Below are 27689 nucleotides of genomic sequence, written 5' to 3'. Positions count from 1 at the left end.
TCTTTATACTAAGACCCTAAACTGGTTTTACTAGTCAGTCTGGTAATATTTATTCCTATCAGAAAGAAAGAATGCCGGGGCCTTCCTTTCTGTGGCCTAGGTGCACTGTACTTCCCACTGTTAATGAATAGCTAGCAGGAAGCATCTCCACATGAGGACACAGCTCTGCCCTGCCGGGAGCCTGGAAACCCTAGTTCTGCACTTATCTGACTTAAATTCAAACACATCCTTTTTCCCGGGAAGTAAATACACAATGAAATTTTTTCTTGGAATTATGAACATTTCTATAATATGCTTAATTCTCTTTCTTTCTAGGTGGTAAAGATATTTAAACAATATTAGATATTTTTTAACTAGTAGATATCCCATAATATTGTGATATCTTAAACTAAGTTTATAAAGTGCTTCTGCATAATAAATAAAATAACTCATCTTAACTTCTACTCTTATCTGGAAAGACCTGATTTACTGATTTTTCTGTGCTATCAGTGAATGATACAGTTATTACAAATCTTAAATACAGATCCACAAATCTTTAACAATTATACAGCCATTACCATATCTCAGCTGTCCTGGGGTAGGTGGTTGAGCTTCCAATTTTTCTAAAGGGGAAAAAAGAGCGTGGGTTAAGAATTAGTTACAGTACCATCATCTTTTTATCACAATGAAGAAAGTACCAACAGACTTATAAAATGGGAAAATATGAGTTTATTCATAAATTATATTTAGGTTAATGGACCAAAGTTATCCATTTACAAGAATATTAATCAGTATGGATTAGATGACAAGATTAGCAAACAAAGTTGAGCTTTAGTTACAACTCTACCATGGACCCTATAGCCCTGGGTGAACCATGTGTCTTTTGTTTTTCTTTTAAGTTTTTCTGCTTATATGAGACTATTTACATTATAGTGACTATACTTCAGAAATACAGCAACTAAAAAAAAAAAAAAGAAAGACAGCTACTATTTTTTAAGTTGGTAACTCTAAAGGACGTCAAACTATATACAAATAATGATAGGAAAAAAGAATACTCAAAGACAACCAGATGTTATTTTAAAAGAGTAAAATAATATTTTTAAAGCAAGTTGCAATGATGAATTTACTGGGTTGTGCAATGTTGTTTAATTCCATTTGATAATATACTGAATGGGTTTTTTTGCTTGTTTGAAATTTTTTTATATGTACAACTTTTTAATTTTAATTTTATTTTTTTATTTTATCCCATTCCCCCAAGGCCCTTCCCCTCCCCTCCCCTCCCCATGTACAGAAGCTCTGTCTCCATCTTTTCCTTCTATTTTCACTTTTTTCTTGTCCCTTCCTTCCTTTCTCCTTCCCTCATTTCCCTTCCCATCTGAACACTTTCTTCCCGTTTCCCAACATCCATTATACATATCAGTCCTTATTTCTACATTCAGTTTCTCATACCAGAGAAACAATGCAGTTTTTGTGTGTCTGATTTATTTCACTTAAGAGTATGGTCTCAAGGTCCACCTATTTAGCTACAAGTGTCTGAAGCTCGTCCTTCTTTAAGGCAGAGTAGTATTCCACTATATAAAAAAACCACATCTTTATCCATTCATCAGTTGATGGGCATTTGGGCTGTTTCCAAGATTGAGCTATTACAAACTGTGCTGCTATAAACATTGGTGGGCATATATTGCTGTGGTATGATTCTTTTAATTCCTTTGAGAAGATAACAAGAAGGGGTATAGCTAGGTCAAATGGAGCCTCTAGTTTTAGTTTTTTGAGGAATCTGCATACTGATTTCCACAGTGGTTGCAGCAGTCAACACTACACCTGCAGTGGAGCAGGATTCCTTTCCCCTCACAGCCCCGCCAGCATTTGTTATTGGTTGATTTCTTCATAGCAGCCATTCTTTCTGGAGTGAGATGGAATCTCAGCGTTGTTTTAATTTGCATCTCTCGAATGACCTATAACTGAATATTTTTATTTTTGATACTTACACAACTGTATTAAGAGTATTCTATACAATACAACAACCAAAAGCAGTATGTGTTATTTAAAATCACTAGTAATATATTATTCATATGTCATAAATACAGTTTTCCCAAATGTTAAAGGATCTTTAAGTGGTATCATTATATGAAGAACTGAAACTTATACAAAGCAGCCTACCTAGTCTCATTACAAGAACCACTTCATCATTTTAAGTTTAAAAGGTAGAGAATTCTACCTTTTCTAGCCTCACTTGATCCAATATAACAAATTGATAACAAAGAGAGAAGAACCTATACAATGGATCACTCCTCTAATGATTTAGTACAACCAGATTATCTGAGGAAACACATTACAAACTGGACATACATCTTCTAAAATATTTTATTACTTAACAGCAATATAAAAATTGAAGAATTTGGTTGAAAAAACCAAATAAATCTCCACTGGAAATCCATATATTAAGGGAATTTGGTCTGTATTTGTGACTAGAATTTTACAGTAATAAGAAATATACTATAATCTGAAGTTTAATGAATTATACAATTCAGAAAGTTTTAAAAATAAAGTTTAAGTTTTGATTTTTCCTTTTTTAGAAGTTAAGAAATGAAGACATGCTAATCTTTCTAGAATTTCACATCAGGCTTTTATATATTCTACATTTTCATTAGCACTATTATCTCAAAATCTACTTTGAAAGCATGCAAAGGTTTTCCAAATTTTAAACTAAGAATATAGGATACTACTTCACTCTAGAGAATTTTCTGGTAAACTAAACATGCAAAAGTGGTTACACACCAGAACTACTTATTAACTGCGTTATAATCATCATCACTACACTTCTGTCACTGTGAGAAGTCCTTGTCAGTTGATGGAAACATCTTGAAAGACTGAGTCAACAAGCAGGATTTTCCCAACAGAATGAGAATATAGTACATAGAGTCCTTGCTTTTACTTCAAATTTCCTACACATTGAACAAAATACTTAAAATATTTCATAACTCCTAAGAAATAAAGATAAAAGCTAGGCAAATGGATAATGTTCAGCAGTAAAGAAGGAAAAATGATATAATCAATGCTTCTAATCTTTCCTATTACACATAGAGTTAAAAAGTAAAGATAATCCAAAATGTTAAGGAAAAAAGATATAAAGGAAAGGAGCAAAAGCCAGGAGAAAAACCACTGGCACAGACACAAAAGTAAAATCAAAACACTGCTTCACAAAGAAGATAAGGAGTTCAAGAGGAATAATCAAGGGCACATTTACCTAGAAAGTAGGAATTTTATTGGAAAGTACCCACAAAAAACTTTTAAATAATAAACTGATCATTTTAAGGCTTCTCACTAAAAACTATATACTTTTATCAATTAATTGAATCAAAAGAAAACACACATCAGAAATTTTTATTTAACTAGCAGTAGAATATATAGTCTAAGCAAACTTGAAAATAAGCCTAAGCAATCTATACAGGTTTTAAAATACAATTACTGCTAATATAACCTGCCTGAAAAGTCACCATAAACCAGAGAAGTTTTATTTCCCCACATTTATATCCTGATATACGAATTTTCTTATGCATTTGGTAAATTACCTAGTTACATTAAAAATGTATTCTACTGTAATATTTTATTAAGTAGAGAGTTAAATAAATCAATTTTAAATAAAGAGTTAAATAAATCTCTTTAAGTGTGTGGATATGTGTGTGTTTTATATCATTCTTTCTCTCCTGTATATTTTTTTAAATAATGAGATAACCATTAAGATTGTACTTCATCAACCTATATTTGCTAACATTTTTTACCTCAAAAAATTCTGGTTCTTCTTCAAAAATGGCTAAGTAAACCTCTTATCAATTCTCCTGTTCAGATAAAACACAATAAACTACTTTCTAAAAGTAATGGAAAATGACTAAAACAGGGTGATTCTGAAGGGAATCAATACTTAGAAGAAATGGCACCAAGTGAGCTGGTTATCTGTCTGTTCCTTACGGCAGACCCCAATCACAACACGTAGAGCAACTAAAACTAATAAAAATCCCTCAGTCTTTCCACATGAAGAACCAGAGAACAGGACATCAGGTAATCAAAACCACTAGATAGGGCCGGGGATTTAGCTCAGTGGTTTCGTTGGCTGCTGCGCAAGCGCCAAGGACCCAAGTTCAATCCCTGGTACCAAAAAAAAAAAAAAAAACCATTAGAAAGCAAAGTGAGAATCCCAGAAAAGAAAGATCTAAATTCTGCGTTTACACTTAGTTCAGATTCATGCCTGGCTTGTGAACCAGACAGGAGCCGCGAGAACTCTGAAGATGCTGGCTAAGTGTAAAAGTAAAGATTTGCCCTAAAGGATATTTTAGAAAGAGATAATCAAGACCATAACTCCAAGAAGACCAATAGAAAGAAGCCACCAGACAAGGCAAGTAATTAAACAGAGGAGAAAGACAGAGAACCAACAGCAGGAAAATAATATGACAAGGATAAGCCAATATATTTCAGTTATAACCATCAAGGTAAATGGGCTCAATTCATCAATCAAAAGAAACAGACTGGCAGAACAGATCAAGAAACAAGATCCAACAACATGCTGCATACAGGAAATGCATTTAACTCAAAAAGAAATTCATAGACTGAAAGTCAAAAGGATGGAAAACAATACTCCATGCAACAAGAAGCTGGAAAAAAGCAGGAGATGCTATACTATTTGCAGACAAAGTGGATTTCAAGCCAAGACTAATTAAGAGAGACAAAGAAAGTCACTACATCCTTATAAAAGGAACAATCCAAGAGGAAGATGTAACAATCATAAATATAAATGCACCAAATGCCAGTGCATCCAACTAGGTAAAACAAATATTAATGAACATGAAAAATCAAATAAGCACTAATACAATTGTAATGGGGGACCTCAATACCCTATTATCACAAATAGACAGATCACTACACAAAAAATCAACCAAAAAACATCAGAACTGAATCAAACTTGTGAACAAATGGACTTAGGGGATGTCTAGAGAGCGTTCCATCTCCCAACATCAGAATACAGTCTTCTCAGCTGCACATGGGATATTCTCCAAAAAGACCACATATAGCTCATAGAACAAGCCTAAGTAAATGCAAAGGAACTGAAATCATCCCATGCATATTATCTGACCATAGTGCAATGAAATTGCAAATCAACACCAAAAGAAACCACAAAAACTGAATAAACACATGGAAATTAAATAACACCCTCCTGAACAATCAACGGATCACAGATGAAATTAAACAGTATATACAATTAAATGATAGTGACAATACAACATACTGAAACCTATGGGATGCAATGAAAGCAGTCCAAAGAGGAAAATTTATACCAGTAAATTCTCACATCAGGAAAACAGAGCAAGATCAAATAAACAACCTAATGTTGAACCTCAAATGTCTAGAAAAAGAACAAGCCCAAACCTTGTACACAGGAGGAAATTATAAAGATCAAAGCAAAAATTAATGCAATTGAGACTAAGAAAATAATACAAAGAATGAATGAATCAGAGTTGGTTCTTTGAAGATTAAATAAAATTGGTAAAACCTTAGCCAACCTTACCCAAAAAAAGGAAAGAAAAGACTGAAGTTTATTCAGGAATGAAAAGGGTAAAATCACAACGGATCCTGTAGAAATCCAAAAGATCATCAATATCTACTTTGAGAACCTGAACTCAAATAAAATGGAAAACAGAAGAAATGGACAGATTGTTAGATACATATGAATTACCAAAGCTAAATCATGAAGACAAAAAAATTCTAAATGACCCTATAGCACTCAATGAAATTGAAAATGTAATTAAAAACCTACCAACAACAACAAAAAAAGCCCAAGACCTGGTGGCTTCACTGCTGAATTCTACAAGAAATTTAGACAAGATCTAATGCAGAATATTATCAGGAAAGCCATCTATGACAAACCAACACCCAACATCACACTAAAAGGTCAAAAACCGAAAGCTTTCACTCTAAAATCAAGAACAAGACAAGGATGTCCACTATCATCACTACTATTCAATACAGTTCTGGAAACATTAGCCAGAACAATCATAAGAGAAAAAAATAAAAGGAATAAAGATAAGAATGGAAGAAGTTTCATTATCATTATTTGCAGATGACATGATACTCCACATAGAAGACTCCAAAAATTCCACCAAGACTTCTAGATTTAATAACCAAATTAAGTAGCATATCTGGACACAAAGTCAACACTCAAAAATCAATAGCATTCCTGTACACAAATAACAAAGAGAAATAAATTAGTGAAAAATACCTTTCACAATAGCACTGAAAAAAATGAAATACTTAGGAATCAATCTCACTAAGGAAGTAAAAGGTCTTTATATTGAAAATTACAGTACTCTGAAAAAGGAGATCAAAGAGGATATCAGAAAATGGAAAGCTATCCCTTGATCGTGGATAGGAAGGGCAAACATAGTGAAGATGGCCATACTCCCAAAATTGTTATGCAGATTTAAGGCAATCCCAATCAAAATATCATTAGAATACCTCACAGAACTAGAGAAATCATTCCTAAAATTCATTTGGAATCAGAAGAGACCTAGGAGCAATAACAATTCTGGGCATCAAAGGTAAGGCAGGAGGTATCACAATCCCCGACTTGAAATTATACTACAGAACTTCTGTGATAAAAACAGCATGGTACTGGCAAAAAAAGACCTGAAGATCAATGGAACAGAGTAGAAGATGCAGAAAGAACCTCAAACATAGTTATCTTTGACAAAGGGGCCAAACATGTTCATTAGAAGAAAGACAGCCTCTTTAATACATGGTGCTGGAAAAATTGGCTTTCTAAATGCCAAAGACTAAAACTAGACCCATGTCTCTCATCATGGACTAAACTAAAATCAAAATAAATCAAACATCTAAATATTAAAACAGAAACACTAAATCTGCTGGAAGAGAGAGAATAGGTAGACGCCTGGGGAAAAGGAGTAGACAAAGACTTCAGGAACAAAACCCAGACTGCATGCAAAACACTACAGTGTCAAAAACTGAAACCTCATCTCATTAAAAAGCTTTTGCACAGCAAAAGAAATCACCAACAGAGTGAAAAGAGAACCCACAGAATGGGAAAAAATTTTAGCCAGCAGTTTCAGACAAAGGACTAATATCTAGAATATGTAAAGAATTGAAAAAAAATCAGCCCACCCAAATTTAAAGACCCAAATGGGCACCTGAGATAAATACACACTTCTCAGATGAAGAAGTAGAAACAGCAAATAAATACATGAAAAAATGTTCAACATCACTGGTCATTTGAGAGATGCAAATTAAAACAACACTGAGATTCCCTCTCACTCTAGAATGAACGGCTATTGTCAAGAAATCAACCAACAACTGCTGGTGGGCGTGTAGGGAAAAAGGAACCCTTCTCCACGTTGGTGGGAGTGTAGACTTGTGCAACTGCTGTGGAAATCAGTGTGGAGATTTCTCAAAAAACTAGGATTGGAGGTCCCATTTGACCCAGCTATTACCCTTCTGAGTATCTTCCCAAAATAATTAAAAGCATCATATACCACAGCAATAGATGTACACCCATGTGTATAGCAGCAGTTTGTAATAGCTAAATCTTGGAAACAACCCAAATGCCCATCAACTGATAAATGGATAAAAATGATGTGGGTTTTTTTTTTAATATAATGGAGTAGTAGCCATAAAAAAGGGTAAACGGGACATTTCTAGGTAAATGGATGCACCTTGAGAACATACTCAAGTGAAATAAATTGAACACACGGGTAAATAGCACATTGCCTCTCTCGTGTGAGAAACTGAAAGTGAAAGTAAGGACCAAAAAGAATAAATATTATGAAATAGGAAGAAACTGTTCAAAATTATACAGAATGTGAGATACTTTGTCAATACTATATGTTTTATGCAAAGAAAAGGTGTAGTATTTTTAGGAAATGAGCTGAGAGATAGGTAATAAATGAAAATAATATTCTTTTAAGATCATGATATACAGTGTATTTACCATAATTATTCTAATAATTTTGTTAGGAAAAATTACTTTTTCATAGAATGGCTTTTATATTTTCTTTATTAATATCTACTTGTAATACATTCAAATTTAAATTTTAAAAAATACTTTCTTGTAGAGGTATATAAAATTTTTTAAAATAATAAAAAAAGATTTGAGCTGCTTCCCAATAGTTTGCAATTTTAGCCCACTGTCTGATAAAACAAAAATCAGAAAAATAATTTTTAAAAAACAATACAGGCTCTCAACAACAAAATAATCACAGCAATGACTAGGAAAAGCACAATCCAAAATTCTTCGCAAAGAAAGAAAAATGTGATCCACTTTCAGGAGAAAAAACAATAGATGAAGACCAATTCTAAAGTGATCTAATCTGAGAATTAGCAGACAAAGGCCTTAAAAGGCAGCAATTAAAACTATACATAAATGTATAAATGAAAATATACTCAAAAAAATGACAGGAAATCTCAACAGAAAAAATATAAAAAAGAACCAATAAGAAGTTGTAAAACTAAAAAGAATATTATCTGATGTTATAAAATTTACCCAGATATGCTGGGGATTTAGCTCAGCGGTTCCAGCGCCTGCCTTACAAGCGCAAGGTCCCGAGTTTGATCCCTAGTACCAAAGAAAAAAAAAAAAGAAAATTTATCCAGATACACTTAAAAGCCAAAAAAAAATTTAATAAATGATAGCTAAAAGTTCCCAAATTTGGCCCAGGATCTAGCTCAGTGATTCCACTGCCTGCCTTGTAAGCACAAGGACGAGAGTTTGATCCCCGGTACCAAAAAAAAAACAAAAAAATTCCCAAATTTGGTGAAGAAAATTTTCAAAAGATTCAAAAAGTTTACTTAACTCTTAATAGGATAAATATGAAGAAAACTGATGATAAAGAAAAGATATTGGGCTTAATCAGAAGAAGAACAAATTGGGGCTGGAGATTTAGCTCAGTGGTTCTGCCACCTGCCTCGCAAGCATAAGGTCCCGAGTTCAATCCCTGGTACCAAAAAAAAAAAAAGGAATAAAACAGAAGAAGAGCAAATTAATTACAAGAAAACCATTATTGGAGTTTAAAAAACAGTAAATGCAAAATAAATTTTTTAGATTTAAGGAAAATACCAATTGGGAAGTTAGATCTAGAGAAAGAAATTAGGAACAATGGAAATGGTAAACATCTAGGTTAACACAAAAAGAACATTTTCCCCCCAGTAATTTAAATAGATATGACAGTCTAAAGCAAATTACAGTAATAATTTGTAAAGTCTGTAACATATGTAGATGTAATACATATAGAAATGAAAGCTAGCCAGGCATGGTGGCACACACCTGTAATCCCAGCACTCAGGAGGCTGAGGCAGAAGGACTGCCACAACTTCAAGGCCAGACCAGGATACATAGTGAGTTCAAGCCAGCCTAGAATACACAGTATGACCCTCAAAAAGAAAGAAAGCAGTAGAAAACAGACTAATTTAGTGACATGGTTATAATATTTCTATAATATATATGAAGTGCTATAACAATAGCTGTAAATAGTCTGCAAAAATTTAAGAATGCACATTATAATCCCTACAGTAACCACACATCCAGAGAAAATCCAATAACTAACTTGGAGTATTCTTTTATTAATTTCATTAATCTTTTCAAAGAATCAGCTTTGCCTGTTCATTTCTTGTTTGTTTTCTGTTTAATTGTAATTATTGATATGGTTGAATATAGGCTTACTGTATTACTCCTTGTTTTCTCCTTGTCCTTTTTTGCTCCTCTGTTCTCTTTTCTTACATTCTTTTAACTTAACAGTAATTTTTTAAATTCTTCAATAGACTGGCATGAAGTTTAGTTGGTGTAGTGCTTGTCTAGCACGTGCAAGGCCTAGGATTCAACCTCCAGCATTTAAAAAAAAAAAAAAAGAAAAAGAAAAGCTTTATCTAACAAAATTGAAATTTTTACTAAGAAAACAAGTATGTGTGTGCACACACGCACTCCAACCCCAGATGGTTTCAATGGTGAATTTATCAAGACACTGAAAGAAGAAAAAAAATACTAATCTTACACAAACCTAAGTTCTCCCAAAAATACAGAAGATGAAGAAATACTTCTCATACCACTTTTTAGGACAAAATAATACTAATGGTAAAGTCTAAGAAACTACAAAAGAAAATTGCAGAATAATATCCTTCATGAGCACAGTACAGAAATCCTTAACTGAAAAATAACTGTTCTGCTTTCCTAAAGTGTTTATTTATAACAGTGACAATAATAACATTCAAACTTCCTCACATTTTCCCCTTCCTTAGGCAGTTTTCACTGTTTGAAGAAGTTTCACTTGATAGGATTCTATGTTAAAAAAATATATATAGGATAGGAAAATTATAACAATCTATGAGATAATATTTATACATAAGATTCCTTTCCTTTAGGTTTCATGTTTTAAAATCTTTCTCAGCAGTTATTAAATGAAACAAATTTCTTAAAACATACAAAGAATGAAGTATTCTCTTTAGTTTTCTAATAGCTAAAGCAACCAGAAAGCTATCATAGCTTGCAAAATACTGTTACTTCCTATGTAAAACAATACTGAATTTCAAAAAAGAGTATTTCTTTGATGATTTGGGTATTACAGTATATTTAAATCATATTTTAAAGCTTTACAATCCAGCTTTGTTTCAAAATCAATTAGCAGAAGCCTTCCACTAGTATACTAATAGAGATCCATCTTCTAGGTATGGTGAGGCACCAATGGGACATTTCATCTGTTAGCCCCAGATACCTGATGTAAACTGCAAAAACTTCAAATGGGGCCTCAGACATCTATGGCCCAATTGCTGGACACAGCTTCTTCTATGTTCAAAAATCAGGACCCAGAGGAGAAACAAAAGAAAAATGCTAATATTATAGCTGCTGCAACTGGTAATGCTTTAAACACACCAGGGAACCTGCAATGCCCTTGTCCACAGACATTACCATATCCTCTGAGGAACCCTGGGGAATCTTGGATGTATGGATGAGCCAATTCAACTGCTTATAGATACAGGCGCAGATCATTCTGTTTTGATTTTCTTCTCCAGAAAACTGTCCTCTAAATGTATAGCCATAGTTAGGGTCAAAGAGATCCCTAGTAAGACATTCTTTACTCCTCTTCTGACATATGACTTCAAAGGTCAAATGTTTAACCATGAGTTTCTGTCTCATAGTACCCTATTCTCTTGCTAGGAAGAGGTTTGTTAACAAAATTGGGGGCAATTCTCTAATTCTAGCTGAGGTCAAAACGGATTTTATTTCCTGGGCCTACACCAGGTCTCCCTAACCAAATTTGCCAACAGATAAATCCTGCTGCATGGTATGGAGGAATCCTTAGTTGGACAAATTCTGCTATGCCAGTAATTACAAGACCAAAAGACCCCAGTTGATTTCCTGACCAAAAGCAGTATCCAATCAAGGGAGAGGGATGTAAAGGTCTCCAGCTTCTCACAGACAGATATCTCGAATACAACCTCTTGAAACCTTGTCAGTCCCCTCAAAACCTTTACGTGAGGCAGTAAAAGGCCCCAAGTCTGTGTCCCTAGATTGGACAAAAAAATCACTGACAATGCCTTTAGAAAAATAAAGCATGCCCTTACTCAGGCTCCAGCACTGGGAGGAATACCCTACTTTAAACACACGCGCACACACACACACACACACACACACACAAAACCTTCTTTCTCTATGTTACCAGAAAAGGGAGAAATTGCTTTGGGGTTCTTGACCAAAAGGCTAGGACAAGAACCCTACCCATGGCATACTTTTCAAAGAAATTAGATGGGCTGGCTGTTGGATGGCCACCTTGCCTGAGGGCAATAGCAACTACAGCTGTACTTACAGAAGAAGCTGCAAAGTTAACTCTGGGACAAAGACTAAAAGTCTTGACTCCCCACCAGGTAAGAGCTATTTTAGAGATAAAAGGTTACTTGTGGTTAACAGGGGAACAGTTACCAGGTATCAGGCTATTCTCTTAGACATCCCTAAAGTTATTATAAAAACTTGCACTACTATTAACCCTACTTCTTTGATGCCTACAGGCCCAAAGGTTAGCCACTCTTGTGAACAAGTAATCTCCCAGACCTACGCAAGCAAGCAGGCCATCAGCGACCCGCCCTTCCAAGATCCTCAGGCAGTTATGGTTCACTGATGGAAGTAGCTTTGTCCAAGAAGGACATCGAAAGGCAGGTTATGCAGTTGTCAGTTCACAACAGGTCACTGAAGCTAAACCTCTTCCCCAAGAACCTCTGCTCAAAAGGCAGAGCTGATAGCTTGTACTGGGGCATTGATATTAGGAAAGGTAGAAGGTTAAACATCCATACAAGACTCCAGATATGCCTTTCTGGTGCTACATGCTCATACAGCAATCTGAAAGGAAAGAGGCTTTCTAACAAATAAATAAACATCTATAAAATACAAACAGGAAATTCTACAACTCCTAGAGGCAGTCCATCTTCCCAGACAGGTTGCAGTCATGCAATGTAAAGGACACTGGAGAGACACGTCTGAAATCCACTTGGGAAATCAAAAGGCTGACAGGCAAAAAAGGGCAGCCCTACAACCCCTTAAGACTCTAGCCTAATTCTCAATTCCTGAGGAACCATTAAAACCAGTCTATACTCCCCAGGAGAATAAATGGGCCTCATAACAAGGGAGACTTAAAAAGGGACTCGGGTGGTATTTAGAAAACAAACTGGTCCTTCCCCAAGGGATACAGTGGAAGGCTATAAAAACACTTCATGGTTCTTTCCATATGGGAAGAGATGCTACATTGGAAAGGTCACTCAAGTTTTCACAGGATTAGAGCTAGCAACAATCACCAAACAGGTCTGCAAAGCTTGTCCACTTTGTGGGCAACCTGGGGAAGCCCAAATTGCCTCCTTTATTAGAACCTGTACAGAAGAGAGGGACATATGCTGGAGAGGACTAGCCACCATGTAGAGGATTTAAACAGATGTTGGTCTTAAATGACACCTTTACCGGCTGGATTGAAGCCTTTCCTACTTGTTCAGAAAAGGCTACAGAGGTAGTCTAGGTGCTTCTTAAAGAAATCATCCCTGGATTTGGACTACTCCAGTCCCTCTAGAGTGACAATGGACTTTCTTTTATCTCCCACATAACTAAGGGAGTGCCAAAGGCTTTACGAATAAAGTACCACCTCCAATCCTCCTGGTGGCCTCAGTATTCTGGAGAGATAGAGCCAACCAGACTCTAAAGCAAGCTCTGGCAAAACTTTGCCAAGAGATGTCTGAGTCCTGGCTCCAATTGGTACCAATAGCACTCATGAGAGTTTTTAACACACCCCAAACTGGGCTAAGTTTGAGCCCATTTGAGATGCTATACAGAAGGCCGTTTCTATCCTCTAATATGAGAGTAGACACAGTGAGCATATGACCTCTAACCACATAAGAGCAAATATTTCCATTTTAGCATTCACATATATTTTAATGCCAGGAAATTCCTACTGAGGTTTATCACAGTATGTTTCAGAAAACTCCATAATTGAAATATGACTTACATTAAAATATTTTTACCTGTGCTACTATATTTTAACATACTAAAATTTACTTTTATATCAAAATTCAGAATAAAGTAGAGGATTTTTAAAATTATATTTTTCACAAACATTACAAGCGTTGGAACTGAACCCCTGAGAACAGAATTGCCTGCAGTCTCATCATATGATGCCTATATTGTGGCCATTTTTAACTGCTCTCTCCTGGAATCCCACTTGGCCACTCACCATTTTATTGGAAAATACCATAACTGACATTCAGAGAAGGAGAATAAGAGAGTGTACATGGTTTAAGATGACAGAATCATACATTTCTGTTCTACTAGCATAGATATAATGATCTGGGATTACCATTTGTGGTGGGTATAATAAGGACAATCTGGTTAAACAATTAAAATCTTAACATCAATTATTACTATTTTGTGAAGAGAAAAAAGTAGTAACAGCTTCTTTGAGAATACCAAGCAAAAGAATTGAATGTTTAAAAAAATTGTCCAGATATTAACTGATTTGCCACTGTACAATTTGACTACAAGACACTGAACAACTGTGCCTGTAACAAAAATGTACCTGCCAGCACCAAACATCATGCTCATGTCCCTAGGCTTGAAGTTTACTTTCTGGCTCATGGAATGTCACAGAAAAACTTGCCAGATACTAAGATGCCTTGTGAAAGAAGAAACCAGGCCACACTCAAACTCAAATACCCTCAAAACTCCAAGCTGTTTTTTAAATTGCACAAATTACACACACACACACACACACACACACACAGAATCATACTGTCAAACATTAGGAGACACAGATGGTTCTGGTCTTGGTCATAACTTTGATCACTGGAACTTCTGTGGAATATTTTCTCTTAATTGTTAAGGCAACATTTATCTCAGTTTTCTATAATGCACAGCTGTACTGGGTTTGCAGAATTACAACATATACTGCATCTGACTTCTACTATTATTTATAACATCTGATGTATCACATTTCCAAATCTGACTTTTGCCCTTGAAATCGGTACTGCTTATTGAATCTATGATGTATAATGAGGGCAAGAAAAGGATAATAAGTACAATTGAGAGCAAAAACCAGATTTCTTGATTCGTAAGTCTATTTCTTTCATTAGATTAATTTTCCCTAGTGAAGAAAATTAATTTTATTTATAAAGATACCAAATCCTTACCTTACTTGAGTAAATGATTTTGTTAGCAGATTCCCCAAATAATCTATTGAAAAGGAAAAAGACCATGTGCCTTGCTGGTTTCAAAAACTAATAAAATTCATATAAGCAAGTACTCACAGCAAAGTTATCACCAAAATATACACAAAAATAAACATTGTAATACTAAAATATAACATATAACCAACTCTGGTAATGTTAACTAGAAAAGACGAAAAGCAGCATTTGTTTATCTCCTATTTTCTTTTGCCAAATTTATCTTTTATAACAAAATTCACTATTTTGGAATATGAGGTTTTCTATCAACTTGGGCTAATGAAACAAAAACCCTCAGGGGTTCACAAACTAGAGTAGCTGCCTGCTTGCTCAAACAGTCATGAATTTGCATAAAATACCTACTCTTGAGAAGTCAATAAAACCTGTGTGTCTTCTGACTCTGCTCTTCAGGTAAAACTGACTACTATAATTGGAACTTACTGTAAGTATCCTACATTAAGTAAGTCATATATATGCATATACATAATTTATATAAATATATTATTTATACATTCATGGATATAAATTTATGTCCTCACTTCAGTACCACATACACATTCATGGTTATAAATTTAAAAGATGAGGTTACTGAATTTTTTTTATTGTAAAAGGAATTTTGAAGTAAAAATTAAAAAACATTTAAAATACCAAATTCCTTTGGCTTATCTAAAGAACTGTTATACTTTTCCATTAGGAAGATTATATACTGTATATTTATTGTATAAAGTTAACAAGATTCAGAAAACAAGAAAAATTAAAATCACCCATTATCAGTACATTTCAGTATATTATCCTATGATACATCTTAGATTGAAAACCGAAAGACTTTGATTGAAGAAATGTAGGTTGGTTTCTCCAACTTTTTTAGTCTCCACAATAAAAATTACAAAATGTGTTTAAAACAATGGCAGTGTTGGAAAATAGAACTAGGCCCTGTGGCATACAGAGTAATTTAATTATAATAGAAACTATAATTTATCATTTTCAGTGCTGAGTATTTCATTAAATGTAACCATACATTACAAAATATAACTCCATGCTTGGAAAAAAATTTCTGGAAAAAAATCTCCTAGCCTATTTTCTGTCTTCTGTCATAAAAATGATAATTCTAAATATAACTTATTTTAGTCTATCACCAAGGATGTAAACATCAAGATAAGACCACAAATTAAGGCAAAATTTTTAATCACTTATAATAAACTTAAGAAAATAAAAACAACTCCACTCTGAGATGACATAAAGAAACAATTTAATGCCATTGGTCTTCCTTTCTTACAAATAAATCATTGCTCTTTGAAGAGACCAATTACCTAGCTTCTGATATTCTGACCATCTAATGTTTACTCCAGACACACCCCAGCATCCTCCTCAAAAAACACAGGAAGACTGCCCACACAAATTACAATCTGGCCTAATAAAAGATTTATAAAAAGAACAGAGCTGAAACTAGTGTATTTAAGCAATAATTTCAGGCCTAAGGGTTTGTTACTCTTATGAATTTCTGGACCTTATGAATAACTGTTCAGTCTTTTAACAGAAACAAAAGTTCACATGGCTATAGTGAAATTTACAATAAATACACAACACATTAAAAGAATACAGGGCCAGGGATTTAGCTCAGTGGTTCCACCACCTGCCTTGCCAGAAGCAAGGACTCAAGTTTGATTCCTGGTACAAAAAAAAAAAAAAAAGAATACAAACTTAACAGGTAGTCATGCTCAATGAAAAATAATTTAAGTAAATTAAATTAAATGCCAAAAAGCCATCCACCAAAAGGGGTCTACCAAGCTCAACAAATAAATATAAGTCAGTGAAATACTTGCAGAAATTGACATTCAAAAATTTTAAATGCACTTTGGAAACATCAAAAAACTTAAGTTAGTTGATTTTAATTAACAATTCTTTTTTAAAATTTTAATTAAATTAATTATAATTTAAAAGGGCTTTTAATTTTTTTTAATACACCACTTTAGATAAAACCCATAAAAGTATGAGTATGTTCTCATTTTATTTAGAATTTAAAACTGATTATTTTAACATATGCATTATGTAGAAAAGAAATTTCTACCTAGATCTTTTAAGAACACTGTCATGTCACTGACCTTCTGGGGACCTTCCTTACTGCGAGACCTGGGCTTTGACTGTAACTTGCCCTAGAGGCAGCTAACAGATTTCTAGGCAAGTGCAAGCCAGTGGCACAGCAGCTGAACACAGGAGTTGGCCAGTGGTAATGACAGGAAAGCTATACACTCAATGAACCATCCTTATTAATGTACTAACCCATTAACTGTTTAACTCTAGCTGAAGTAATACTAAGTACTAGAGGTATGATAATTTAAATTTTCTTATATCTTTCATTTCATGGTTTCTTTTTTAGGATAATCAAACATACTATTGGTTTGTGGCTGTTTCTATACATCTAACTTCTGTTAGAACAATTACGCACTGGAACAATTATAACACTGCTTCACCAAACTTCCTTCATGCTAATGAAAGAGCAAAAAGTTACATAAAATGATACTCCTTTTAAAAAGCTAAGATATTAAAACAATGTAATTTTTTAAAACACATCTTGTTACATTTACTTAAGTATAGAGATGCTAACATTTAGTTTAAAAATATCAAATAACTATGTATATTATAGATGGAAACTTAAAGCTAGAAAAACACTAACCCATACTAGAACATCACAAATGGCAACTCTGTCTGGGAGTATAGCTACACTGATCCCCAAAAGACATGCATTTTGACAAGGGAGGTGAGCCGCTCCCAGCGCACAACAGGAGGAGGCTTCCAGGCCACCTTACCACCCCACCAGCACAGAAAGGTGAGCAGCGTGGGTGCCAGGAGCAATTCCCCCACCCCCAGTGAAATGAGAAGACAGGTAAACAGGTTTCAAAACCAGACTTCCAGATCACCAAAACAACCCCAAAGGGAAACAAGATGGAACACTCTGATACTCAACCACCTGGATTCCATGAACTGGCAACAAAAGAGGATGTGGAAAAAATGAAATCAGAAATAATTTCTCAGATAACAGCAGAGATTGTGCCCACAGTGCAAGACATGATTAATAAATCTAGAGAGGACACAGATAAAAAAGAGAGGAGCTGAGGAACATGATGGAATCCCAGCATAGGAAACAAATGGAATCCATAAAACAGATACAAACAGATTTCCAGGAGATTTAAAACTCCATTGAAAGTCTATGCAGCAGAATGAGCCAATGTGAGGACAGAATTTCAGATACAGAAGATAAGATTGCTACTAGTGACCAGGAAAATTAAAATTTCTTTAAAATTGTAGGGGACCATGTGAAATCAATCCAGCAGCTGCTTGATGATGCAATGAAGAATAACATAAGACTGATGAGACTCAATGAAGAAACAGGAGAGAGTGCAGATGACATAAAAAAGCTGTTCACAGAAGTGATGGCAGAAAACTTCCCAAGGAGGGGGAAAGAACCTGACATACAGACAAGTGAGGCATATAGGACTCCAACTAGCCGTGATCAGAAGAAAAAAAAAAATCTACACATAGGCATATAATAGTTAAGATTCCAGAAACCCAACAGAAGAACAAAATTCTACAAGCAGTTAGAGAAAAGAAACAAATCACATACAAAGGAAAGCCCATCAGAATCACAGCAAACTTCTCGATGCAAATCCTCAAAGCAAGAAGTGATGGAGTGATGTATTTCAAGCCCTAAAGGAAAACAGTCTCCAACCCAGATTAATGTACCCTGCAAAATTACCTTTCAAAAGTGATGGACAAATAAGACACTTTCATGACAAAGAGCACCTTAGGAACTTCATGAATACCAAACCAGCACTCCAAAAAATTTTAAACAATATCCTAGGAAAAGACAACAAGGATCACAACCCCAGGAAGCACAGCAGAATGAATCCATCGGGCGTGACAAGAAATTAAATGCAAAGGGGGAGAATCAAACAAAAAGAAAAAGTCTTGACAATGATAAGTCAATATGTATCAGTTATAACCATCAATGTTAATGGTCTCAATTCATCAATTAAAGGAAGTAAGACTGGCAGAATGGGTCAAGAAGATCCAACAATATGCTGCATATAAGAAACACACTTAATTCAAAAAGAAACTCATAGACTGAAAGTTAAAGGGTGGAAAAAAATACTCCATGGGACAAGAACCTGAAAAAAAGCAGGAGTAGCTATCCTCTTTGCAGATCAAGTGGATTTCAAATGAAAATCTGAAACACTCTGGTCTCAAGAATTTCAGATAAGGGATAGTCAACTTGTATGTACAAATCTATTGTGAACATGTGTTTTCATTTCTCCTAAGAAAAAACTTAACAACAAAATTGTTGATTCTTAACAGTAATACAAGAAATTTCTATACTGTTTTCCAAAATGGTTTTATCATTTTACATTCACATTAGCAGTATTAGAAAGTTCTAATGGGTTCACACATAAGCTGATATTTGTTCTTTCAAAACTTTCAACTTCATCTCCCTAATGAGTGTATAATACAATCTTGTTATTGCATTGATTAGTATTTTTCTGATTCTAGTGTTGCACACCTTTCCTTGTGCTGTACTGGCTATTTATCATCTTCTTGTGCCTACTTTTTAATTGGGTTGTCTATTAATGAGCTGTAAGAGTTCTTTGTATATTCAGATCATAGGTTATATGCATTATAAATATGGTCTGTTTAAGGACTACTTTTCATTTTCTTAACAATGTCTCTTAAAGTTCTAAATTTTGATGGAAATCTCATTCATCATTTTTGTTTCCATTTGCTGAAAACACTATCTTTTCCTCTGCTCTTCAATTGAGTTTATGTTCTATAAAATGTTAATGTTAATCTTTCAAAACTCAGTGGACCATACATGTGTGGTTCTATTTCTAGATTCTGTTTCATTCCAATGATCTGTATGTCTTTCCTTACACCAACACTGCCTTGATTACTGTAGCTTTACAGGAAGTATTAAAATTAGGTACTAAATGTCTTCCAACACTCTTTTTTTTCTTTTTTGTCTTTTTCTTTTTACTTTTCTAGGTCTTTTGTACTCCTACGTAACTTTTAAATTTCAGTATCCAATTCTTCATTTATAGCAAGTATACAGAGACCTGAATTTTTACATATACCTTGTGTTTTCTAATCTTGCTAAATTCAGATACAAATTCTAGGAGCTCCTAGAGATTTCTTAGTATTTTCTCTGTAGATGATCATTTCATCTACATAAAAAGATTTTACTTCTACCTTGCCAATCCTATCCTAATTGTGTCATTTTATTGACAGACTATTCTGGTTTGGGCCTATGTTTCAAAGTTTAATGGACAGATGAAGAATAGGCATATCTGCCCTTGTTCCCCACCTTAGGGAGAAGGCATTGTATCATCTCCATTCATATAAGGCGTTCTCACTGGAAGTATGGAGTACATGTCTTTGATCTGTTGAGAAGGTTATGTACTACTTCTAGTGTCCTGATAGCTTTTACCATGAACAGCTGTAGAATTTAGTCCAATACTTTTTCTACAACTACTGACAGGATCATATGGCTTTTCCCTTTCCTTTGTTAAAATGATGACTTATGGAGGTGGATCTTCCAATGCTGAACCAACACTGCCATCCCTATAATAAAACCACTTTCTACATACTGCCAGATCTGACTTCTAATAGTTTGTTTTGTTTAGCAAATTTCTCTCTATGTTCATACTTTTTCTTCTATTATCTTTATCCACTTTTAGTATTAGCACAATGTTGATTTCCTAAAATGAGGGGAGAAGTGTTCCTTCTTTTTTCTGTTTTAAATGTTGGATATAATTCATCAGTTAAAATGTATATGAGCCTGTTGTTGTCATATAGGTTTTCAAGCTAGGAATATACGTTCTTTAATAGGTGCTATTCAAATTTTACATTTCCTTCAGAGTCAGTTTCATTAATTTGTCTTCCAAGGTACTTCTTAGAAGTTGTCAAATTTATTTCAAAAAAGATTTTTGTAATATGCTCTCTATATCCTTTTAAATTCTGTAAAATTTGTGGTAATGTCTTCTAGATCTTGATATTATAATTTTTAAAACATATAATTGATATTGTATAATAGGAAGAAAAGGTCTAAAGGAGTAGGGAAGTGGGAGGGGTAGGGGAAAGGAAAGGGAAAAGAAAAAATATGAGAAAAGGAAAAAAATGGGAACAAAGTCTTTGCAAATAGGGAAGGGTGGAGGGGGTGAAGGGAGGGCAGGGGAAGGGGAAAAAATAAGAACCAAGAGAGATCATGTAATGGTACAAGATCCCAGCGATGAATGTAACTGTATTTTATACCTAAAATGTACCAGTAAACTTAATGGAAAAAGATATGCATTTTAAAATAAATATCTAGTAAGCAGCAGAGATTCTTAATGCTTTATCTTTTTTCCCTTTCAAACATTCCCCCAATTTAGAAGTTTTTCATAGCACTAAATGAAAGAAGTCAATATGAAAAGGCTGCATACTGTATAATGTCAACTTTACAACACTCCTCAACAGGCAAAATAATGAGAACAATAAAAGATCTCCTGGAGATCTTTTCCTGGATATTTTTCCTGGAGTTCCAGGTGAGGGGAGGATGAATTGCCAGAGCACAGAGCACTTTTAGGGCAGTGGAAATACTCTGAGACTCTAATGGACACATGCCATCACACATTTTCTCCACTAATCCAAAAGCCAGTCCTAAGGTAAACTAAGGATCTGGGGTGATGACGATGTGCCAGCACAGGTTCATCAGCTGTAGCACATGACCCACCCTGACAGGAGATGTTGGTGTGGGAAGGGATGGGGTGTGTCTACCTGCCTTTCAATAGTCTGTGAACCTAAAACCACTCTATAAAATAAAGTATTTGAAAAAGTAAACAAATTCAAAGAGAAAAGAGAATTTTTTTATAGAATGTTAGAGCGGAAAGGATACTTGGAAACCATCTGCCAGTGGCTCTCAACATGGGATGATATCTCCCTAGAAGAAGCTCGGAAATACATGGCTGTTCTGTATGTGATAATAACTGGGAAATGCTACTAGCACTAGAGATCCTAAGCATTCTGCAGTGTAACAGAGAGTTCTTCACAGCAAAGAATCATGCACCCTAAAAGCTAAAAGCCTGCCCACTGACATAAAGAGACTTAATTGTCCACATGGAAGATTTAGCAGAGATGTTAAGTAACTGAATCAATGATCCACAGCTAGATCTAGAACCCAAGTTCTAGCTTCTAATTCTGTCGTTTAATAATTTCAAGAAAAAAACCCTAAAATAACCAAAAGCCAATCATATGTGAATATAAAGCACTAGTCATGCATTAATATTTGTAATTGAAGTAAAACTGCAATTAACTTAAATACTAATATTCTCTTCAAAATGCTTTCTTTTTTCCCCTCTCCTAAGAATTAAGTCTCTTCAGACACAACATTTTTCAAATGACTCATAATGGTCACCAGTTCTGCATGACTTCTGTTGGTTTCAGAGCAATTAGATACTCTATAGTTTAGGGCTAATCTCCACTGCTAACTCTGAAGAAATATTTCCATCCAAAATCCAAAGGATGCAACACAAATCCTTACTCTGATACATGACTAACTATTCCCCTTCAGGCTCTGAGATTGATTCTGTATTTCGGTTTTATCGTGCACCAGGAGATTTTTAAAAATAGAAGGGTACCACCTAAACATTTACAAAGAAGCATTACATATACAAATTAGCACACACAGTAGGGATATAACTAAAGACTAAGTCTCAAAAGGTGAACACTGACAGGTAAACCCTACTATTAGTTTAGTTATCACTCAGCAGCACTGGATCTGCTGGTGATACTGTTTGTCACAATCTGCACAGTAAGTACAATTTCTTTTTCCATACATCATCCCAAAAGTGAGGGTTAAGTAAACAATATTCAGAATAATTCAAATTAAAACTACTCTTCAAAAGATATCAACATTAAATGTTTATCCCTATAGGCTTTAAAATTTTTAATTTTAGAAATACATTAGAACTGGTAGAGTAGATTATACAGGAGGATTTTTACAATGTGCTAATATATACATGTGTTTTACATGTATGTGTACACACACTGTGCCTCTGTATTTCTCTAAAGTTCTACAACTTGGATTTTGCCCTTGATACCATATATACAATGAGAGTAGTATTATCCATTTATGCAAAGATTGAAATTTTTTTAATTTCTGCATGAAATTAATATATACCTAGAAAAATTCAAGAAAAAAGCATTTGAAGAGAATGCATTTCATTCTGTTCTGTCCTTATCAGTGTTCCAAAAATGAATCACTGTGCACTGGATGTTTAAACCTTATCCATACAAAATTTCCATTGGCCTATAAAACCCTAAAATATTTTGGATTTTCATGTACTATATTACACTTCTTAAGCAAAGTGTATAAAGAGTAATAAAAATAATAAAAGGACAGAGCACTAATCTCACTCACTCTCTATCTCACAGTGTGTGAATCTTTTATGCACACACAAACGCTACCACCACCACAGCACGCAACTTAAATTATGTATCAAACTGTATGTTGGCCGAATCTAAAAAAACTTTCATTAATGGCCTTGAACTTACAAAAGCTTTCAAACTATTCAAGAATATATTTTTTTAAATACTGAAAGTGGGCTAGGGACATAACTCAGAGGCAGCACACTCGCCTATCTCACATAAGGCCCTAGGTTCGATTCCCTAAAGAAACAAAAACCTGAATGTTCCCTGAAGTTCCATAGGTTAAATAAGTTATCTTTACAATATTCTGAGGTTTCTGTACATAGCTTTTTTCTAACTCCTTCACCCTAAAGAAATTCACAGCCTTTGTTCCTTATGTTTAATTTTTATGCTTATTTCAACAACTTTTAAAATACTAAATATAACTAAGTGAAAATGATTTCATCTTTTCAGCTCAATAATTTAACCCTTCAGTTAGTTAAGCATGCAATTATTACTCAATCATATCCACAAAGGTCAAGGTTAGATAACAGAAATATTCTGTTGTCAGTCTAAAATAGTATTGCAAAAAAAACTTTTAAAGCATTCTATTTCAAACAAGCAAGACATTCTGTCAAACAGACATTTTGCTACTTGCAATAAACATCTGACAAGCAATGACATAAGATTGTACTATACCAAAACTATCAGAGGTCTCTGCTGATATCTCCTCTGCACGCTTCACAAGGACAATCTCAGGTTTGGGATATCTGCATGCTAAAAGCATTTTAAATTCAAAATATATTCAAACAATGAAGTAATTACAATGTATATAAACAAAGATATATCCATGAACTTCCGAAATGGGACATGCTAGTGTAGAGGCAGCCATTGCCTCGCACAGTTACCTACAGGTCTGTAAAGCTGACCATGTAAGCGTAAACTGTACAAAATGCCCTTATGACTGATGGGGAATGGGGTGCAACTCAGAGACAAAACACTTGGCCAGCACATGTGAGGCCCCAGGTTTGATTCCTAGCACGGCAAATAAACAACCAACCAACCAATAGGAAAATTTTAAATTGTTCTATAACCTTTAAGAATTTCTTTGCCAAAACACTAAAGTCTCTTACTGACAGGTATAAATGTAAAGAGAAATTTTAAAACAGTAAGACTAATATTAACTTAGTACACTACTTTGAAACAGAAACACTGACAACTAAAATGTTTTATTTCTTTGTACTTAGCAAAAGTAGCTTGGCAGTGCTAGTCCCCTTCATATGATGTCTCATCGTGTAACTTCTAACAACATGGAGCAAGCATACTTCCTGTAGCTCAGTGAATTGTCACAGTCTTTTCCAAGTCTAGATTAGCACAGAATATTTTATCCTTTGCATTGTCAATGCCATAAAATGTTTCTGGGACTTCGTTTAATAAAGTAAACTTTTCACTAGGATCACTTCCTCCAGAGTATCATCTTTCCATCACAACCTCCTCACTTTGCTCGTTTGTGTCAGAAGTTTGCCTTCCCTGAGCTCCTCCAGCATCTCACATGGCAGCAGCTCAATGCCAGTTGTTGACATCTCCAAAGCCAGCCACTGCTTCAGTGCTTCACTGGAACGGAAGGGAATTTCACTACAGCACCAACAGTGCTATGTTTTAGACAAGGTTTACACATGGCCCCAACAGTTCATGCATTGAAAATTAATCCTTACTGTGAAGTATTAAGAGAGTGAAAACTTGATTAACTATGCAGTTTACAAGGGCGGCCTTTGGGAAGTGATTAGAATTAGACAGGGTCATCAGAGTGAAGCTGCCATAATTGAACACCAGCAGCTTTCTATGAAGAGAGATCCAATGATAAGAGATACACATACCTACGCCCTATCTCTTGCCATGTGATGCCCTGCACCACATCAGGACTCTGCCAGTAAGAGGGCCCACACTACCTGCAGGCCTTTCAGCCTCAGAACTGTAAGCTAAACAAATCTTTTTTTATAGTTATTGGCCTCACATATTGCTATAATAAGCCAAAACCAACTAATACAATCACTTCTCATTTACTGCTGCTTTTTTACTCAGTTTCCTTTTCAGTGTTTTCCTTTTTTTAAGACTATGCTGCCCAGGCTGGCCTGGAATTCCTGGGGTCAAGAAATCCTCCTGCCTCAGGGTCCTGAGCAGCTGGGACTACAGGCACAATGCCACTGTGCCTGGCCTTTAATTCTCTTTGAAGTACACATTTTTTGTAAAATGTTGTGTAGCTTTCTCACCAAGAGACAAGGAGAAAACACAAATACATGCTTTTCTGTCTGTAAGTATAATGAAAAATAATCTCATGATCATGTTTTATACAGTGATTTATGAACTGAGGAGGCAGCAGCAAAGTTTACAATAAACTTTATACTTCATCCAAGTTTTTAAAGTTAATAAACAGGTAAATAAAATTTGAATTGTATTGTTGGAGACTGATGTTATTTAAAAGTTACTGAAATTCTTGCACACGATTCCCTCCAATAACAAAAAATGGAATTATTATTTAACGAAATGTGCATAAATCCAGAAAAATAGGCCATTAGAATTTAATATGCATTATTTCTCTACATACACAAATTTAAATTACTTGGCAGGGCATCAGTGCTCAAGTCAAAGTGAGAAGAGCATCTGTATGGAAAAGCTCACCAGTGGGGATGCTGGACACTGATGACATACTGAAGCAGTGCTCAAAATAGCAAACACACCAAGAACAGAAGGAGCCAGGTGTTTCCATGCCAGAGAACAGTTAGAAATATAGAAAGTGAGAAAACTAGAATGTACCTTGTGGTACTGGGTTAGTTAGTATCAAAGAACTTGTTACAAACTCTTGTTTTATAATACACAGACAGAGAAATAGAAACAACACATATTATGTATAAATACATACATTCTTTTGTTCACTAGCTCTATCTACTTGTGAGGTCTGGAAATAGCCACACTAACAGCAAAGAACACATCTGCTACCCAGATCTTGATTTCCAAACACCACTCCACACTGCAGAAACCAGGGACCCTTAGAAGAATGGGTGATTCCAGGGCTCGGTGGGAAATGTTCAAGACAAGCCTGGCACATTGTGACTGCAGTGGCTTCCAAGGAGATGTTCCAGATGGAAGGAAATTAAAGATGTGTAACAACTAAATGCATTGTGTGATTCTGATCTGCATCTTTCTGCTCTTAAGGAGTATTCTGGACAAGTGGTGAAACTTGGTCCTAATGTATCCATCTAGATGGTGGCTCCCCAGGACGCTGTTCTCTTAGCAGGAAACACATGCCACAGCACTCCAGTTGCAGTGAACACTGTGATGCACATCTAATCCTCAGCTGTCAGAAGTCCAGCTAACAGACAGGACAGACAGAAGATGACTGCTCTTTGCAGTCATCTTCAGGAACTGCCCTGGCTGAAGAATGCTGCTTCACCAAGGCCCTGCATCCTGCCAGGGCCATCCATATTCAATAGCTTGTTTTCACAGAGGAGGTCCAGCACTTACAACCAACTCAGAACAATGTGAAAGGGGTATCCCAACTCCAGAACTCCTCACAGGGTCAGTTGCCATTTGTTGAAGCTGTACCACAACCTTACGTCCACCTCTGCCCAAACCTGTTCCTCTCCTTCACCTTTCTAAGGTGAGGATTCCAATAGCACACCCAATAAAATGCCTGCGTGCGAATCTCTAAGAAACTGCTACCCAAGGAACTGAACCTGTGACAAGGATGGCGGGGCATCTTACCAGAAACTTGTTTTCTAATGATTTAAGAAACAACAACAACAAAAAAGGTTTTTGGACTATATATGTTTTTTGTAAAAACTATATATGTTTTTTGTAAACCTGAGATTGTTACAAAATTTTAAAAGTAATTTTAAAGGTCAGGAAGGCACAAGAGGAGAACAGGATGAAAAGAAGCAAAAGAGAAAAAATATGACTGACTGGGGACATAGCTTACTGAAGAAATAAGACTTCATCTGCCAGTATATCCTAAATAATAATGGGAAGTAAAGGAAGATGAACAAAAACAAGTCCAGTCATGCATCACTTAACAATAGGGATGTATCTGAGAAAAGCACTGTTAGGTGATTCTATTGTGCAAACCTCATAGAATATACTTAAAGAGTTCTGATGTCACCAGGTAATATGTAATGTGAGGTCTGTTTGTATCTGTGAAAGTTCGAAACTCAAGTGTTCGTTAAGTCAGGGACCACTTATAGGACCACAATGGTATATGCAGCCTGTCATTTCTATGGTTTGGGTGTGGTATGAATGACTCAAAAGGTCCTCGGTGAGTAAAGGCTATGATTAAAGCTCACAGTTATAGATCATTGGTTGTTGTATCACTTCTGATGGTCCCTCTTAAGTGTTATAATTATAAATCTCAATCTCTCTCTCTCTCTCTCTCTCTCTCTCTCTCTCTCTCAGCTGTCCTCAGAAGGATAAAGTAAAAGTCTGATCAGGCTAGGTGCCCTGGGCTTGTATACTTTTATTCTCTTCTTCCTGGTTAATCC

The 27689-nt window shown here is 35.1% G+C and overlaps 1 protein-coding gene across 4 annotated transcripts in view; it reads right to left on the bottom strand.

Annotated features, from left to right (window-relative positions):
• Tmem65 (transmembrane protein 65) overlaps positions 1–27689 on the bottom strand; it is a 65482-nt gene that overhangs the window by 21639 nt on the left and 16154 nt on the right. For 2 of the 4 annotated variants that reach the window (XM_087188150.1, XM_087188154.1), the window contains exons 2-4: positions 14692–14734; positions 9305–9411; positions 558–602 (exon numbers count right to left, since the gene is read on the bottom strand). In XM_087188150.1, the coding sequence (XP_087044276.1) occupies positions 558–602; positions 9305–9411; positions 14692–14734 (195 nt within the window). Of the gene's footprint in view, positions 1–557; positions 603–9304; positions 9412–14691; positions 14735–23856; positions 23935–27689 lie in introns of all 4 variants that reach the window. The other 2 variants (XM_087188151.1, XM_004837988.4) reach the window with 2 other exon arrangements.

Source organism: Heterocephalus glaber, unplaced genomic scaffold, assembly GCF_053883595.1.
Source record: "Heterocephalus glaber isolate CG9 unplaced genomic scaffold, H.glaber_assembly_v1.0 deba00000281, whole genome shotgun sequence".
Classification (NCBI taxonomy): Eukaryota; Metazoa; Chordata; class Mammalia; order Rodentia; family Bathyergidae; genus Heterocephalus; species Heterocephalus glaber.
Note: the sequence above shows the minus strand (reverse complement) of the source record. Positions and strands in the feature narration are given on the sequence as shown.